The 13,957-nt window shown below is 40.7% G+C and overlaps 1 protein-coding gene across 3 annotated transcripts; it reads left to right on the top strand.

Moving 5' to 3' along the window:
• Positions 1-637: 637 nt before the first annotated feature.
• LOC105918704 (ras-related protein Rap-1b) lies at positions 638-10,468 on the top strand. 3 transcript variants are annotated; one of them, XM_012853842.3, is made up of 8 exons: positions 638-745; positions 5,483-5,552; positions 6,737-6,805; positions 7,857-7,913; positions 7,988-8,128; positions 9,220-9,363; positions 9,449-9,541; positions 9,859-10,468. In XM_012853842.3, exons 2-7 carry the CDS (start codon positions 5,496-5,498, stop codon positions 9,533-9,535), a joined length of 555 nt encoding a protein of 184 aa, XP_012709296.2. In that variant the 5' UTR covers positions 638-745; positions 5,483-5,495; the 3' UTR covers positions 9,536-9,541; positions 9,859-10,468. The 3 variants fall into 3 exon arrangements, with proteins under 3 accessions (XP_012709296.2, XP_021166983.2, XP_036005205.1); XM_021311308.2 differs by having other exon boundaries at positions 641-745; positions 5,480-5,552; XM_036149312.1 differs by lacking the exon at positions 638-745 and adding an exon at positions 1,203-1,220 and having other exon boundaries at positions 5,480-5,552.
• Positions 10,469-13,957: the final 3,489 nt, after the last annotated feature.

Here is a 13,957-nt window from a genome sequence, read left to right as displayed (position 1 = left end):
TGGACTCTGTCCCCACTGCTGCAAATCTCTTCCTTGTTTCTGCGCAGCTTCCTCAGATGTGAAGTGGACCATGGTTTATTGTTATTCTCTCTGCATGAAAGCTCTTGGTCTGCACAACACGTCCTCGCAGAAACGGATGGTGTCACAGTGTGAGTGAAATAATTCAGATTAATGGACGGAGTTTCAACGGCTACAATCTGAGCCTGCATGCAGTGTGCCACGACCAGCTTTATTTGTCATTTGTTTATTTCAATTGTTTACATAAATCGCTGCTGCATCTTTATCCTGAAAATTAGTGCAATTTACTGTAATTTTTCAAGCTGTATGCAAACGAAATTTCGTTCTGTACGCACTTTGTGCATACAAAATGACAAATAAAGCTGTCTATGTCTATTGTCTACCAACAACCTGCTGTGTGACAACGATGCAAGTAGCTAACCCGCCCAACAGCGCTACTCATAATTATAAAACAACATTATAAAAACATTCTAAAATAATTAGATTCATTAATTAGATGTATAAAAAAGCTAAACGTATATTTATAAATTGAATTCCACTTCCTATTTTCATATTAATCTTTAATTTGGTTGTGATCGGTTTTATTTTGAAAAGCGTTCCGGAAGCCGCCATGTTTGTCGCGTCGGGCTTGACGTCAGAGCGGCAGGAGGGAGCGGCTCTGGTCGAGAGACGTTCAGGGACCGCGGGAGAGAGAGCGACGCGCAGCACAGCGGACGGGTGGATGACTGTAAGTGCTCTCCTCGCCGCTCTCCTCCTTTTTCTCCCTCTTTCTTCGGCTCTTATCCTCCATTTGGAGCGTGGAGGTTAACCTCCGGTCGTCCGGGGGGGCTGGACGCGGCGGCCGGGGACGCGGGCAGGCCGGTGCCGAGCCGAGCCGAGCGGGGCTGGGTTTGCGGAAGCGAGCGACCGGCGGACAGACGGGCGGTCAGGCAGGCAGACAGACAGGCAGCTAGCGGGTGTTAGACAGCTGGGTGGCACCAGGCCGGCCGCCTTCCTGGCTCCGACCGTCAAGAGTTCTGCTTTGGTTCCGGTTCCCGCTTTGGATCGTGAGCTCCGGGGCAGCGGGGCCTGCTTGCAGCGGCAGTCCGCGCACGGTGCGTTCCGGAGCGGCCGCAGCGGCGAGGATCCCCCGCTGCTCTGCTGGGGGGAATAAAGAAAGAAAGGAAGTAAAGAGGAGTGAGTCTGCGCCTCTCCCACGCTGGGTGGGTGACTTCCACACAAAGCTCGGGGTTTTCACCCCCTGCTGGTTCTGCCAGCAGCAGACAGAGCGAACCGTGGCCGGGCCCCACCTAGTTCTGCTCGGGGTTCGGTCCATCCTGGTCCCCCGGCTGCTCCTCTCCACCAGAGCACCGCTGGAGCCGGTGTCCGGGTGGAACAACAGGTTCTGGTGAAGTTCTGGACCCGTGGGGCCTGCCGTGTGTCACATTGACACACGGCAGATGCTGGTGGCTGTGGGCAGGCAGCAGGTCTTGTAGGAACATGTGGGGGTATGCAGGGGAAGAAGGCTGCAGGCCCGCAGACGCCTGCAGACGCGTCACCGTCCAGACAGAAACTTTTAAAACGACGCCAGAACCAGAAAATCTGCTTTAAAAAAAAAAAAAAAAATCACGAGTTGCATTTTATTTAAAGATGTCACCCAGAATCACAAGGAATCAAACTGTGTTAGAATCTGACCTTTGGGTCAATGCTCTGTGAAGATGTTTAAATGAGGTGTTAGTCCAACAATTAGGGACCAGATGAGTAATGTGGAGTGGAGGTGTTAAAAATCCTTCCTTAATTTAAAGGTTCTGAAGTTCTGATTTAAAAAGCCCGGGTCAGTGGGGTCCAGTACGGCCCGCTCAGCCCCACGTTTGGATCCAGTTCTTGAAACACTTCAGTGGTTTTGTTGCTTTGGGAAACAAATTGTTGAATTAGTGAAGTTAAAGCTGCTGCAGAGAAGCAGGACCGGTTCTGGTTCTGGTTCTGGATCGGTTGACGGAGAACATCGTGACGCAGCTCCGTGTTTTACTTCTCCTTCTCGTTTGTTTCCGTCGTCTCACAAACGATAGAGAATCCCAATTATAATCAGAATTATTAGTAGTTTTAGTTAAAGACACGCTATCCTAATATTTGATTATTTTACTGATAAATGATCTAAAAGGGGAACCAGAAAGTTATTTATAGCAACATTTCATCTCAAATCTTAAACTTTTCTTCTTCCAGCCAAATAATTCATCTTTTTTAACCTCTGATTTGATTAAATGAAGGAATAATAAACGTCGTTTGCAGATTTCAGGGACTGGAATAGAACTGAGAAGGTCTTCTGTGCCTTTTTCAGTTTTATTAGAAATATCTTCATTTTTAGCAGAAAGCAGATCCGGCAACAACCGCCTCATTCTGGGAGTTTAATCGCTTTTAATTAAATCGGCTTATTTGCTGCTTTTTTCCTCCTTTAGTCAATCAAAGCTGACAGTTTCCCTGAAGCCTTAATTAGCGACGGACCGATCAGCCGTTTTCTGGGCCGATAATTATTCCCAGATTACGTTAAGATGCGACGTTTAACTAAACATTTAAATCATTACTTCACATTTGCCATTTCTTCTAAAAAGAAACGAATAAAATAAGATTAGTAACGTTTTGACTGTTTAACCCTACTTGCAGAAATATTTTCTCTTATTTTCTGCTACTTCTTTTACTTGGAGAAAATTGTCTGAATTAAACATTAACATTTAGACTTAAGAGAATTAAGACCAGATGGGTTTTTACAAAGAGAACGTTTAATTTTTAGAGCGACAAACTCATCTGAAATCCTTCTAAAAAGAAAACCTAATTTCATTTAATCAGCTTTAAATTATACGTTGAGCCTTTTAAGATGTTTTCTGCTCATAATGTCTCATTTTAAACATGTTTTATTTTCTGTTTATTGTTATTTAATAATAAAATGAGACTTTTAGAGGCTTACCTCTGATCTTTAACGTCTTGCCAATAGCTGTGACGGATCTTACGTGTTTTTTTTAAGCGCTTTAGTCGTGATTTTGTGGGGAAAATACAGATCGGCAGCCTGGATTTGCAGTTTTCTGATTCAGATGAGAAGTTCTGCTCAGAGGAAACTCGTCTAGACTTGCTGCATCAGAGACAAGCCCTTTTTTTTTTTATAACCCTGAGGCCCTGAAATCTGGCCCCGCCGACGCATTCAGGGACAGTCGGTAAAGGTGAAACTCGCTCTGCGCTCCTAGATGTGACTCAAACGGATCCCTCGTCGCTTTCCAGCAGATTCTCCGGATGGTTTCGGGATATTTCTGCACCACGGAGCTGAGAAATCAGTTTATTCAACGTCTGGAACGTCTCTGCTCCTCGGAGGCTTTGATGGAAACCGCTTCAGGGAGGAATCAGGAGTTAAATCCTTCATCCAGACTCTTCTCTGGAGGCGCGGATAAACGTAAAAAAATAAAGGTTCAACGTGCATAGCTGTGGGTCTGACTTTCTGAAATTAAACTGAATACAGAATATCAGCGTTTTTCCATATTATCCATGTTAGTGTTGGAATAAAGAATGAAACTTGATTTAAACGCTGTACGATATTTTCAGTCGTCGTACTGAAACTGTACGACGAAACCTCCGAGTTTAAAAGTTCATTATATTGGTTCTTACTGTACGTCTAAAACGTCGGACTCAGCCCCGTAGAGAGATGGCGCTACTCACACTCGTCTATCCGGAAATCAAACGTAAACAGTAGAAGAAAAAGGCAGAAGTGTCGATGCTTTCTGTCAAATATGAATATAAAAACTCGGCCTGATCCAAAAAAAATTTGTCACACGACTAAAGAATCGTCCCAAAAAGGGTAAAAACTCGTACCGTGTTCGCCCGGCTTTAACTTACAGCAGTGGGGCAGGTTGCAGTTCAGCCTCCGCGCCACTAGATGTCACTTTATCCAACAATGTTTACCATTAAAAGGTTTAAAATCCGTCCCTGAGTGGACCGCATCGCCGGTCAGGACGTGAATGTCGCAGCAACTCACGCGCGTGCGGTTTTAAATTTGAGGCAGGCGTTTCTGGGTAGTGTGTTTGGGGAACCGTTGCCCTGGTTACCGTTGCCAGGCGACTGAATGAAGATGCAGAGCCACAGCTATAAAAAAAAGAAGAAAAAAAACAGAACTACAGCCTGTTGTGTGAGATGTTCTTCATGTTTTAGTTCTGAATTCATTGGATGGAGCAGCAGCAAGATTGTCCGAAGCAACCAGGCCTCCTGCAAATGGCCTAGTCAAAGTACGGAGTGAAGTCTGGGTGGTACATTTACTCAGGTTATCTCCTGGGATCCGCAGTGAGCAGAGGCAGCCAGTTAGGCAGCGTTTGACAGCTGTTTCTGGTTTGATTTAACGTGATCAGGAGAAAATTGTCTCTAGGATCAACAAATCTAGGAAGATCTCAGTTGAATTTATTCCTCATTCAGTCGACCGGGTCAATATTTCTGCTCTGCTGTGGAAAAACGGTCTGGCTCTGCTGTTTTTCATTTATTTAAAAAGTTATTAACGAATGCAGGTCGAAACAATTGCACCATTAATGCCAGGCGTTCGGTTCCTGGACCTTTTTTGTTAACTTTCGTTTTTCCTCCATCTCAATTAGGCTAAACAATGATTTGTTGATTTATTTTTCATGTTTTTAAAAATGTAACCAAAGTTCATCTTCCTCTTAGACGAAAGATACTTCCTCCTCGTGTCGTTAATCTGTTAAAGCAGCCGGTTGTTGTAGTTTCAGGGTTATAATTGTTGGTAAAGCAATGAGTTTATTAATAAATTTGTCTTAAAAGGTCACAATTTATTTATGATAAAAACAAGTTTAGCAGCGTCTAATCTATTTCTAAATCTTTTGGTTTCATAAACCAAGGTGTGGCACTGGTGGCACCACCCATCACTAATTTTTTTAATTTTAAATAAAGAGTTAAAACTTTTGCTGGGGAGCTGCTAACCGCAGACAGTCTGACTGCTTCACAACGACTCCATTAATCTAATAAATGTTTATAAATATCAAAATAAATGTTGTAGATATTATTAGAACTGTAATAAATCAGATTAAGATTCTTTTTTATCCACGTTAGGAACAGATTTAGCTTTTATGTCTTAATTAACGGACAGGTTTCTGGTGTTTTCTCCCAGAAACGGGAACGTTTTGCCTCGTTTCTCCCTTCTTTAAACATATTTACATTTCTTTACACAAACCTTCTGGGAACTTTGACTTATTTTAGAGAAAGTTGCTTCAAAACGATCCAGAAACTGATGAGAAGTTTAGCTGCTTTATTAATCCAGACCGTTTTCTCTGCCAGATCCATTTTGTTGCTTAAACCTGTGTGTGTGTGCCGTGTTGCCCGGCAACGGTAACCAGGAAGGTGACCGGTCCACCAGCTGCGCGGTCACATGACCTGGAGGTGTCCGCTGCGCTGTGATTGGCTGATCTGACCCTGCTCTCTCTCTCTCTCTCTCTCTCAGCAGACAGGCAGTCAGGATGCGTGAATACAAACTGGTTGTTTTAGGATCAGGAGGCGTCGGGAAGTCAGCGCTGGTAAGTCCCAAAGACTTCAGAGTCTGGTTTCCTGTCATGGAATAACTCGACCAATCAGATCAGAGCTGCCCCCCCACCCATCCACCCCAACACACACGTTTAAATCCACATCGTTAGTCAGCCGCCCTTCATGTTTTCTTTCCCCGTCTCACAAGGCTTTTCTTGAAGCTTTAATTAAATAAACATGATCCAGTGGCTTTATTATCTGTTCATCCTATAAATCAACATAATTTAGCAGTGGGGAAAAGGGACTCTGGATTAATATTAATATTATTATTATTATTATTAGTGCACCGATTGATCAGCTGGCCGACAATTTTCTTAATTTCTGGAAATCGATCTTAAACAACAATCTGATCTGCTCTACGGTCTGAAAATCATTTGATTTTATATTTGACGGGTTTTTACTGTTTCTCATGAATGTTTTTAAAGATAAGTTTGAAATATTGAAGGTGTCTTGTGATCTTTTTGACAACTGACAGTGTCAGTTTTATATAAAAAATAAAAAAATAAAATCAGTATCGGTCAAAATTGGAATCGGCCTGTCAGGTTTTTTAAAGATCGGTAATTTGTGATCGGCCAGAAAACAGCAATCGGTGCAGCCATCATTATTATAGATTAGTTAATTATGCTCCACTATAAAATGTCCAAGAATAACAACCACCCCTAAGAATCAGATAAGTTTCACTCAGTCGTATAAAACCCAAGATTTAGAAACCTATAAGATTGACAAAGATTTAAATTTAAAGGATGTAAATCAGAGTAAAGCTCTTTCTTCTTTAGAAATTCAGATTGTGTCTTTTATATAAAACTTTTATCCACACCTGGAAAATAATCAGAGCAAATCCCACACCTGGGGAGCCCTGATTGGTTAGATCACCTGACCAGCCCGGCCGGGAAGACCATAAAAGAAGGTTGTCGGGTAAAATCCTCAGCGTGTTGGTTTGGGTCTGATTTAAAAACGCTGTGGTCAGTTATAAAGTCCTTTAAATCCCTTCAGTAAGTTTCCTCTCTGCTGTTTCTGCACGTTTAAAAATGTTTTTATTTGGGTGTGGTGAGTAAAAAACCGCCCGGCGGGGGGGGGGGGGGGGGGGTTTAGGTTTCAGTTTATTTTCAGGACAAAGCACTAAAGTCTCGGTTCCTCAGAGCAGAGATCCAGTAACTGTCCTCCTCTCTCTGTCCAGACGGTCCAGTTTGTTCAGGGAATCTTTGTGGAGAAATACGACCCGACGATAGAAGACTCCTACAGGAAGGTAAGGCAAGGCGGGTTCTACCAGAACCTTAGTCTGAGGCAGAGAACCTGCTGGGACGTCCCGGGCAGGGCGGGGTTCTGCTGCCGGTTCTGGTGCCGGTTCTGCCGGGCTTTCAGCTGCGTCCCATTATTACATCTATGAACATATCGGCTTCAGTATTTACCTAAGTCAGAAACTAATTAACAAACTGAATGACCTTAATTAGTAAAGTTTACTAATTGTTATTACGCATTTCTAATCTTTACTATTTTTGGTCATTGAGTTTGTAATTTCCTGTGATTGTTTAGAATCTTAATTGTTTTATTTGCACTTTTTTTATTATTTATATATATATATATATATATATATATATATATTTTTTTTTTTTATTGGTACACTGATTTCTATATTTTATTCCTGTATTTGTTTATTACATTTTTATACATTTATTAATCATGGACTTATTTTGAGACTTCTGGATTTTGTGTTTTTTTTATTTATTTAATTTTTTTATTATTTAAATTCTGTTTGGGGTTAGTAAAGTATTTGTTTTTATTTAAATTATGAATTTACTATGCAGTTATAATAATACAATTATTTATACAGTTGTTTAAATGTACGCAGCGAAATATTTTTTATATTTTATTCATTGCATTAGATTTAGAACATTTACACATATTATGCACTACTTTATAATTTCTTTATTTCTTTAGGTTTAATTTATTTTCAAAAAGACTTCTTGTGCTGATGAAAGAAAAAAAATCTGCTCCACATTTTTCAGTTTCATTGGTATTAGTCATTTTTTCTTAATTACCGCCGTAAATCAAAAATATTTTAGTTTTATTTCCTTCAGCAGATTTTTAGGAACAAATTTACTGTAAGAAGAAAAATAATTTCAAACCCCGACATTAAAACTCAAACTAATTAGGTGTGGATTGATCCAATTGATCTAATTTTAACGAGGCGATTTCTGTGAAAAGGTCAATAATAATAATAATAATAATAATAATAATAATAATAATAATAATCAGCAGATAAAGTTGAATTATTGTGATTTCCTGTCTGTCTGCAGCAAGTGGAGGTGGACGGACAGCAGTGCATGCTGGAGATCCTGGACACGGCTGGAACAGTAAGATCTGATCTCAGATCAGGTGCATGATGTGAACTCGAGCATCTCCCTGACTCCATGTGTGCGTCTCACAGGAGCAGTTCACGGCGATGAGGGACCTGTACATGAAGAACGGCCAGGGCTTCGCTCTGGTTTACTCCATCACGGCTCAGTCCACCTTCAACGACCTGCAGGACCTGAGAGAGCAGATCCTCAGAGTGAAGGACACCGAGGACGTACGACACAAACACAAAACGCGCCATGTTTGCTTCAGCCGCAGACTAAACGTTCCCATCGTTGCTGTTTACGCATCGAAATAGGGCCACAAACCAGACTAGTTAAACCAACCGTAAGAAAGCGGCATTTAGTTTCTAAATAAAATCCTGACTGAGTATTATCGTCACATCAAGTCAAATATGTAATGCTGTGGGCCTCAAATGTTGAACTAAGATCCGTTTATAGATAAATCCTGGATTTAGGAAACAGGACAAGCTGAATTATGCAGCTTTTTACTGTACAAGGAAGAATATTTGCTTTTATTTGTTAACCGTGAGAATTCAGTAAAGGTTAGATGGTGAAAAGATGCTTTAAGCAGCTCTGACCTTTAGCTCTGCTGCCCCCTGCTGGTCAGGATTCACCTCTTCCCTCCTCCTGTAAAGTGATTCACACTTTGAGTTAATATGGAATAAAACAATTAAGAAATGTGGAGTAATTAAGGACAAATTAACGTTTCGCTAACAAGGACAAGTTTTTATACATAAGTAGTTAGAAGTCTAGTAACTGAATTAAAACTACATCCATCCTATCCAACTTTATTTGTAAAAGTTCCCAGGGAACAAAGTGCTGTACAGTAAACAAGGTAAAAATAAGAATATATAAAAAAAAAATACACAAATCCAAAGACATAAGTTAGATAAAACAATAAAAGCATAAAAAAGCATGAAAGTTTGTAATAAAATTAGCTTAACCTCACAGGCTAACATCAACGAAGCGATTTATAATCAGAAGTAGCCTCTTTAATTCACAGTGGAAGGTTATTCATGTTAATTTTAAAGGTATTTTCAGGGACAAACTAAATTATGCAAAATTTGTCTGAAGTTATTAAGTCATTACTGATGCATTGGTCTTACATCACATAGAATAATAAATAACAAAAGCTTAAGGACCGCCACAGGAAAATAGTTACGTACAGAACCAATTTTTAGAGATATTAAATTCCAGCAATTTAGTTTATAATCAGATTATTAATAAATAAACGACTGAGGAGGTGGATTTATTCACTTTGTGGCTGTTTATTGACCCGTGTGGTGCTGATGTGACGCCGCAGGTTCCCATGATCCTGGTGGGGAACAAATGTGACCTGGAGGTGGAGCGGGTGGTGGCCAAGGAGTCGGGCATCGGCCTCGCCCGTCAGTGGAACTCCTGCGCCTTCCTGGAGACCTCGGCCAAGAGCAAGATAAACGTCAACGAGGTGACGCCGCAGCCGCGTCTGCCCGGAAAACGCCGCGGCTCAGACGGCCGACGCCTCCGCTGACGCCTCTGCTTGTTTCCTTCAGATCTTCTACGACCTCGTGCGGCAGATCAACAGGAAGACTCCAGTTCCGGGAAATATTCGTAAAAAGACCAACTGCCAGCTTCTCTAATGACACGTGAGTCGCAAATGTCCTCCTTTTGTTTTGATACCTTGAAATGTTTCAGATCAGACGCCGTGGCGTGATCTGTAGCGTTGGAGGCTACTTCGTTAGCGCCTCTGCAGGATAGTTGAGTTAAAACTGGAAATGCAGAGAATGCAAAGTTAATTTGGGATTTAGCAAAAAAAAAAGAAATTATTTTAAAATCCTGCTTTTTATTTACTTATGTCGTCTTTGTTTAATAGTAAAATAAGTTTGATGACCTGAAACATTTCAGTGTGACATAGGAGGTAAACTTCACTGCCGTTTACATCCAGTCCTGTTCTCTTCATCAGTTCTGACTCGACCGACAACCTTCAAACCAACCAATCACAGAACATCTTCCAGCTGGCCACGCCCCTTTAACACGACCACCGCATCGTCAAAATCCGCCACGGCAAATAAAAAGAATAAAAAAAATAAAAAACACCAAACATCAGATGATGATGATGATGATGGAGGAGGAGGGCGGCCTGTCCAAACAACTGCCCAGATTAAAACTTCAGTTCCCATCATGCTCTCTGCTGAGGCGCTCTGAGCTGGGGGAGCTGCCTCACGCCTTTTTGATTTTAAACTTTTCCTTTCTTTTTTTTTTTTTTTTCTTCATTTCTTTTTCTTTTCCTTAGTTTTTTTCCGGCGTTCTGAATCCAATCGCATGCAGCTTGCCACGGTGACGGCTGTCTGTGTGCACCGCTCTGGTTGAGCCTGTGGATCCTCTACAGTGACTATTATTATTATATTATTATTATTATTGCAGTGCTTATTATAATTCTGTGTAAAAAAAAAAAAAATTTAAAGTCAGTTGATGTTTTTAGTTAACATTTTTTGGGTGGGCGGGGCTAACGGCGCACAGCGGGTCATGGAGTCAGCTCACTGTGTTGCTAAAAAGGACCAAGGTGGCGGAAAAAAAAAAATCGTCTTTTACAAACATTACAGCTAGCTGTGACCACCCTGTTCAGTTCAAACTTCTTAAAAACCCACAAATTATATTCATTCCTAAAAAAAGATGAGCTACCATCTGGTTTAACTTCCCAGCGTAGCTCTTCTTCTGGCCTTCCGCTGAGAGGTAAAAGATTAACGTTAAATATCACCTGCTGGAACAGGATCTTCTTCTGCACCGTCGGCAGTAAACAGAAGCAGCAGCATCGCTATTTTTTTTTTAGAGTACGTTCAGATGCTTTTGTCTACAGATCATTATTGTTTTAAAATCCGGATTACAACGTACATGAGCAATTTGAATTCATCTTAATGGACACTTTGGCATCTTTAAAGTATGTGGATAATTTTGCTGCTGTGATTATAAACTTCTATTAAAGCAGATCTGCAGGGATTTATGGTTCTAACCTGCGCTAACTTGTTCTTAACAGGAAACTTTGTAGACCATCTGAGAATATAAATATTAACAAAAATACAGGAATTATAGAAACTTTGTTAGTGAATTACGCTCTTTTTTTTTTTTTTATATAGCATTTTAGCTTTGGCATTATTGCAAAGAAATAACTGGTTGTGCTTTAGCTGGAAGATATGCTAACTGTGCCAAATACACAGTTTAAGGAGTCCAGCCTTCTTCCGAGTTAATATACCACACCGTAATCTTATATAACAGATATTTGAATTATTATAAACACTAATGCTCCACTGTTTAGGAGGTATTAGCATAATGAAAAAAAAATGTGGATCCTATCTGGCTAGCCTGAAAAGGAAAGTTATTGCTAGCTTAGCTCTCCGCTCAAGCTAATGCAACATTAGATTTATGCTCTTAAAGTTAGTTAATGTTAACTTAAGTTATGAATTTTATGCTCTAGCAGCTAAAGTTAATCGCTACTACCAACTAAAGCTAAAAGCTTGAGTTAACATTTCTGCTAACATTAGCAACTAGCGCATAAAATGAGTGGCTAGTACTTGAAGCTAGTAGCTAAAGTTAGCATTTGCCGTAATGCTAACTCTGTCCTAACGGAGTTTCTACAGCTTTTTTTTTGTGTTGCTGTAAGCTTCAAAGAGCTTTACATAAGTTTTTTAAACCTGACTTTGGTTGATAAACGGCAGCCATGTAAGATTTTTTTATTTTTTTTTACATAAACGAGTGAATTAGCCAAATGAGTGAAAGTACAAGGAGGCGAACTTGTTAGCAGCACAGTGAGCTCAGTCTGGACCTGCTGTGATGGGCGAACGTGTTGCCTTCAGACAGCAGACTCACAGCGGTCCGGTTCCGTAACACAGTTGTTTCTCTGTTACCCAAAATAACTAGCAGGTTTTAATAACTTAGGGGGGAAACTCAGAATTATCTGCCAAGATTAATTAACAAATGATTGGTGATTGTTTCGATCAGTCTCAATTACCTCCCTGATAATGATGTCTTCTGGAGTTCTGGTCCTCTTAACACCAAACTGCTCCCTGGAAAATGGGAAGGCGTGGCGTTCTGGGCAGGATTGAAAGATGAAATTTAAAACACGACGTGGAATCGGTGTTTGCGGTTCACAGAATTGGTAAATGAGGGCGGCCGTGGACCTCTGTGAGCTCTGCTGCGCAGTGTTGTACTATCAGGAGTGCTGCGGTACGGCGTGGTACTGCTGTCAGTATTCTGGTTCTCCTCCAGTACGTTCAGTCATGTAGCATGTTGATGTTTCAGTAAGTACTCGGTCTGACCTCCAGGAGGTGCTGTGACAGCTTGCGTGCTGTTCAGAAGCTGTGGAAGGTCTGCTTGCAGCCATGGTCGTGTGATCGCCGATGGTAGTTTTTATTTCTGCTACTAGTGGGGGGTGACAGTGCGCTTAAAACAAATTAACTCATTAAATGTCTTATTTTATCAGTGCTTGGTCATTTCTTTTTTTTTCAGCTTTCTAAGAATGTGTTTTATAAATGCCTATGAATGTCCTTTTACCTCTCTGCTGTTGATTTTACACTCATATCCTCTTTATTAGTGTTGAAATGTTTGTATGAGCCATTAAATCTGAGCCTTGGCTGCATTTAGACCTTTCTGGCCTCCAGACGGCAGGCTGCAGGGGCTTTCGTCATTCGCCAAACTCTATAGATCTATAGTCTGTTTGGAAAACTCTTGTTTTAAAGAATATTGAGGCCTTAACAGTAGTTGTTGTACTAATAATACGCATTCTCAGTTGTGGGCATTTATAATCTTTTTTTTGTAAAAATGTAATAAAACTTTGTGATGTAGCTATAAGCAGATATGTTTGTGTGATGCTTTTAAAAGAAAAATGTAACTGAGTTCAAATGTTGTGCAATAATAAATTTCTCAAGTCCATTTATCTGCTTACACTGACATTACAGTGTTTTATGAACCATTTTACATGTTTAATCTCTGATTATAAAACAAAACTGGACTCATCCTGATCCAGAAAACCTGTTGGAGTCCCATAAAAACGCCCAACTTACATCAGTGACGATTGCAACTGCAGCCAAAAGCAAAGTGGAAAAATAGTTTCCCCCTTATTGAAACACCTTTTTTTTTTTTTCACTGTATGGCACGGTGACCAGTGAAATGTAAAGGAAGCCAGTTCAGGCAGTGAAGTATCAGGCTAACGCCCCAGCCACTAGGTTGATGGGAGATTCTGAACTGGTATGAACGTCGTCTGAACTGGTTTCTTCCATCCCAGAAACCCACAGCAGCAGCAGGAGAGGCAGGGGGAGCGGAGGGGGGGTGAAGCCAAATGTAAAAAAAAAAAACAAACTAAGAAGCCTTAAATGAATAAAACTGGTGCAATTTTGTAACAGAAACTTGTGTTGGTTGGTCATTTTCTCATTTTGATGGCTAGGGAACAATTCCTACCCCTTCATAATATTCACATTATGCTACAAACTCAGACTACAGTTTATCTTATTGGGGGTTTACATGACAGACGGACAAAGTAGTGGTAAATGATTCAAGGCTTTCCATATTTCTACAAATAAGTCTGAAAACTGGCATATATTGGTATTAAGCCATTATTAGCGGATGCTTGTTTCAGAATCACCTACTAAAAAAAAAAAAAAAAAAAAGATTAATTTAACGCAAACTGCCACTTCTTGCACATCCCTAAGGTCTTTATAAATGATAAAATGTGTTCTAAAACTGAAAAAAAGATGACGTATCAGTTGTCTGTTAACGCGCCTGCGCATGAGGCTTTGCTGCCATGGCAACACTGGTGTTTTGTCGGGACGAGTCACAGCGTCAGGATGCGCTCCCCACCTGTTGTGCTGTTGCGCCATTGCGCTTCTAGACAGTCCTTTACGGTCATAGGCGATAACCTCACGGTGCGTTCACATACACCTCGGACACTGGAAAGTCTCTCGCCTTCAATGACATTCTTTGACCTTTTGAGGTGGTTTTACTGTGTTTTGTTGGGTAAAATCACATATACAAGTCAATTTTTAAATGCTATAATAAATAAAGCCTTTTAT

Source organism: Fundulus heteroclitus, chromosome 17 (assembly GCF_011125445.2).
Source record: "Fundulus heteroclitus isolate FHET01 chromosome 17, MU-UCD_Fhet_4.1, whole genome shotgun sequence".
Classification (NCBI taxonomy): domain Eukaryota; kingdom Metazoa; phylum Chordata; class Actinopteri; order Cyprinodontiformes; family Fundulidae; genus Fundulus; species Fundulus heteroclitus.
Note: the sequence above shows the minus strand (reverse complement) of the source record. Positions and strands in the feature narration are given on the sequence as shown.

Bases quoted from the DNA above. Each gene is read 5' to 3' on its own strand.
- LOC105918704 (XM_012853842.3), top strand. From the start codon at position 5,496: ATGCGTGAATACAAACTGGTTGTTTTAGGATCAGGAGGCGTCGGGAAG. The intron at 6,806-7,856 runs GTAAGGCAAGGC...GTCTGTCTGCAG, and splicing joins TAGAAGACTCCTACAGGAAG to CAAGTGGAGGTGGACGGACA. The intron at 7,914-7,987 runs GTAAGATCTGAT...TGCGTCTCACAG, and splicing joins TCCTGGACACGGCTGGAACA to GAGCAGTTCACGGCGATGAG.